At 46.0% G+C, this 4,164-nt stretch overlaps 1 protein-coding gene across 1 annotated transcript in view; it reads right to left on the bottom strand.

Moving 5' to 3' along the window:
• Positions 1-3,253: 3,253 nt before the first annotated feature.
• pdgfaa (platelet-derived growth factor alpha polypeptide a) overlaps positions 3,254-4,164 on the bottom strand; it is an 8,699-nt gene continuing 7,788 nt past the window's right edge. The window contains exon 6 of the mRNA XM_025058940.1: positions 3,254-4,072. Coding sequence (XP_024914708.1) covers positions 4,062-4,072 — 11 coding nt within the window. The 3' untranslated portion in view covers positions 3,254-4,061. The remainder of the gene's footprint in view (positions 4,073-4,164) is intronic.

Raw genomic sequence — 4,164 nt, 5'->3', positions numbered from 1 at the left:
CCACTTACATTTTTCATTCAAGGCCACCCAGTACTTGGAGCCCGGCCTCAGTCATGGAAAAGTCCAGAGTAGATGAGGACGACACATCAGCAAAATAAATGTGCTGAACTCATTTCATTTCATAAAACGGAAAATAAATCACAATATTTCTGATAGCTCCAGGTTTGAAGTTGACTCCAACCATAGGCTACGTGTAAATATGGCCGCGACACGAAGCTTTAGAAAGAACAGGAAGTGATTTGTGCTGTATGGACAGTTTATAGATAAACTGAGTATTTCCTACGTTTAGGAAAAACATACTGGAAAAAACTGTGCACTGAACATCACGGACGATATGTTTGAGTGTATTCTTTCATTCATTTCCAGCTTTAAGTCAAACTCTGGCGTACCTTGCGGTGAATTTCCCATTAGACACACTGTACGTAGTCGTGTATATTTTTAGACTGTCAAGGTCAAGTATTAAATATAATTTGTGGTCATGATTATATTTCAAAACCGTCCGAGCCGTGGGTTCGTGCGTCCGCTTTCTGTCCAACCATGAAAAAGTCATTTGACAGTTTGGGAAATCAACCTGTCGGCCTTTCAGCAGTTAACAGTTAGCCAACAAGCATTAGCATAGCTTAGCATTAAAAACTGGAACGTTGGCTGTGGGGGGGGGGGGGGGGTGGGGGTGGGGGGGGGTCGTACTTGACCTGTGGATCATTTCATTCATTCGGTAATGTTTCAGTAACATTTTTTTTTTTTTTTTTTAATCTTCTTACCGGGGCTTAAATGACACACACACATACACGTCAATCCACACACGCGAGGACACGCTTTCTCTGTCGTCACGTCTATGTACAAACACACGTGCACGTGCCCACACACTTCATTTCCTGCCTCTCACCTTCTCACCGCCCTGAACACAGTCTTATCTCCATCTGCCCCCCCGCCCCTGCCCCCCCCTCATGTCAACGACCCTGACTTTTATAAACTCACATCCTCACACAACAACGTGAAACGACGGTGGCGGCGGCGGCGGCGGCGGCGGCTCTCCTCCGGCTGCTGCTGCAGATCAGAGCCCAAAACCAAAGCAATTTTAATCAGGTCTTCAAACACAGCGCCCTCTTTGTGCAGCTCCCACAGAACCACTCAATTATGACATTTATGTATTTTGAGAAACCGTGCTCTCTGCGCCTCTGGGCCAACGTCTACAGCACACGGTTTACACCAACTCCTCCAAGAGCAACAAGGCAGCAGAGGGAGTTACGCAACGTCACCTCAATCCTGCAGGGAGTCAAGGGACCGTCTGCATGTGTCTGCTGGGGTTTTTTTTTTTGTTTTTTTTTTTTGTAAAAACCCTCCAAACAACAAACATTTGTTTTGAGTCCAGTCAGCTGTTAAAGCATCAAGTATTTAGTGGGTCGGACCACAGTCTGCCAGCAGGGGCATGGAACCGAGTCAGGGCAGTAAGATTAAGCTCTGTGGCTTCAGGTTTGGACGTGAGGAGTAAAAAAAAAATCTTCTTAATTCCTCCATCACTGAGAGGAGGAAACCCAACAGTCGACTCTTTATTTTGCTGTTTACTGATTGGCTGCTGTGTCCAAACCAGTCAAATTGTTACGTAAATCCCTAATTTACAATTGCAGACTAAAACAAAGCAGCTGTTGTTCTGGTCCGAGGATTTCACAAACGGAGCCCAAGTTTATGTTGGAGTGTGTCGTTTCATCGAGGGCTAATGACTCTGGAGCAATTACATGCCATTTGCTGAAAACGTCTAAATGCTCTGGAGTGAAAGTCAACCACAAGGGGGAAGCGGAGGGTGGGGGCAGTGGGGTTGGAGGGGGGGGTTCTCTTCTTATTCCCAGTTCGACTTTCTTTCCTACTTTTAGTAACTTTTAAAGTCAGTTAAAGATAATTCTTTATATTTAAACCTAAGATTTCTCCAGTACAGCTCAGTGGTAGAACGGTCGCCAAAATCATCGTACATTTAACGAACTCCCCTTAATACTCATTAAAACTTAATAGGGCTCTTCCTTGACTGGTACAGGCACCAGACCAGGTGTGGTAGAACCGGGTTTGATAGTTATTAATTGATAAAATAAAAAAAATACCACGTAAGTGGAAAAAACATCTGACTACATTTAGGCTTCACAGCCAGAAGGTCATGGGTTCACCTCTGTTAATGGTTTTCCTTCAGTACCGGACTCATCACCGTGGACTTCCTGTCGTGGTTTCACAGGTTAAATCTCTGAATGAAGACCAACTGACCCCAAGGGTGTTCTGGAACCTTCTCTCCTCGACAGCCGTGTCCTCCTCGGGGATCCTTCGGCTCCTCTGGTCCAAATGATGATTCCACCAAAGACTTTCTGAAGGTCTCTGTTTTTGCCAGACCAGGAAAACCTCGGGTGGAACGGACCCAGAACGCATCCAGTTCAGAGACCGAACCACTTCAACTGGTCCCGTTCTGAACGCACTCCAAATGTCCAAAATCTGAGCCCAGATCATTTTTGCAAAATTTTGGCTGCTTGTATCAACACTCTGGACCGACTGTTGTGGTCGTTACCCGATACCTTACAACCACGACGGTCCGAACAAAACACATGGGTTCACGGAAAAACCGTTCCCAACAGTTGACGCCGACTACGGCGATAATATTTTTCCTCCTGTTGCCAAACATACAGTGTTTCTTCGCCCGGACGATAATAACAAACATTTATTTCTGCATCATCACCAGAGCTGTGGCTTCGCGGAAGCTCAGCTTCGACGAACGCAAGGCGAGAAAACACACCAAGAAACACTAATGCGAGCGGACAGTAAACGAGCCAGTCATGTTGTGATATGATGTCACCTCCTCTGTCTCACCCAACAGCTACGATGAGGTCACTTTTAACAACATTCACCTTCCTCTCCACTGAGGGCACTGTCGCTTCCTCCGAGCCAGTGTGGAATTACGACGTCCGTTCAGTGGCGTCTCTGAGTGAACCCTCAGTTATTCCACAGTTTATCCACGTACAGTATAACGTGTTTCGACTTCATGTCTTTGATGATGTTATTGATTTTATCGTTAATAGCCCAAACCTCAGACCCCGCCCCCTTTTCTCCCAAAACAACAGAGAAAAAGTGGGTGAGAAACAAAGCAGTAAAGTTTAGAACTTTGAACGACCATTCACATTCACTTCAAAGGTCAACTCCAAGTGTCCAATCAATGAGCTGCTAATTCTGGACCTGGGCGGGGGGGGGGGCTGCAGTACCAAGAGAGTTCCAGAGCTCAGTCCACGTCTTAGGTGGTTAGCGGTTTTGCCTTACCGCTAAGACATCATTGGTTTAAGACTCGTTTTTACTTCCTCTACAAACCCTGAGGTTTGGGGACCAAAGGTCAACCTGTTGACCTTCGCTGGACTGGACAACTGTCCAGGGTGTAGCTAATGCTATACAGTACAGCCGCTGAGATTGGCTCCGCCCCCTCTGAGGACTGGTAGAGAATGGATGAACCATACTCTCGAACCGTTTTGTATAAATAGTTTATTAGTATCAGTAACAAGTCAAAAAAATAATATTTCACCTCCGATCGTTTGTAGATTAAAATAACTGGTTAAAAAAAGACAGCAATAGAAAATAATGGGTTATAAAAAAATAAGAGCATATACGGAGCCAATCTGTGGGCGTCGAACCCACGACCAGCTGATGTTCTGAGACATGAATCCAACCGGAATATAATCCCAGCCATCCAACGATGTAGTCTCCGCTGAAGAAACAAGAAGTGATAGATGGTGATGATGGCGCCCCCTGTGGCCACATCCAAAATCCATCGTTTAAAATCACTGTTCGTCCAGTCAGGAATCAGACGCTCACTTTAAACTTACAAAAGTTAAACTTCTCATGAGTCACCAGTGGGGGAGGTCGGGGGTCAGGGGTCGGGGGGGTCACACCTCCCAGAGGTTTCACCAGTCAGACTGAGCAGTAATCCATTAAAAAGTCCACAACAGTCACTCGCTGCTGGTTGATGATGATGTCAGAGACTGAGGGAGGTTGTCGTCGGCGGTTCGATTCCCCTCCTCCTCTCTGACCGAAGTGTCGCTTCACCTGACGCCTGAAGAGAAAGAGTGAAAATCAGCCGTTTAAATAACTGGAGTGGTGATGGTTATGGTGATGGTTATGGTGATGGTTATGGTGATGGTGTTA

Source organism: Cynoglossus semilaevis, chromosome 9 (assembly GCF_000523025.1).
Source record: "Cynoglossus semilaevis isolate Cse_v1.0 chromosome 9, Cse_v1.0, whole genome shotgun sequence".
Classification (NCBI taxonomy): Eukaryota; Metazoa; Chordata; class Actinopteri; order Pleuronectiformes; family Cynoglossidae; genus Cynoglossus; species Cynoglossus semilaevis.
Note: the sequence above shows the minus strand (reverse complement) of the source record. Positions and strands in the feature narration are given on the sequence as shown.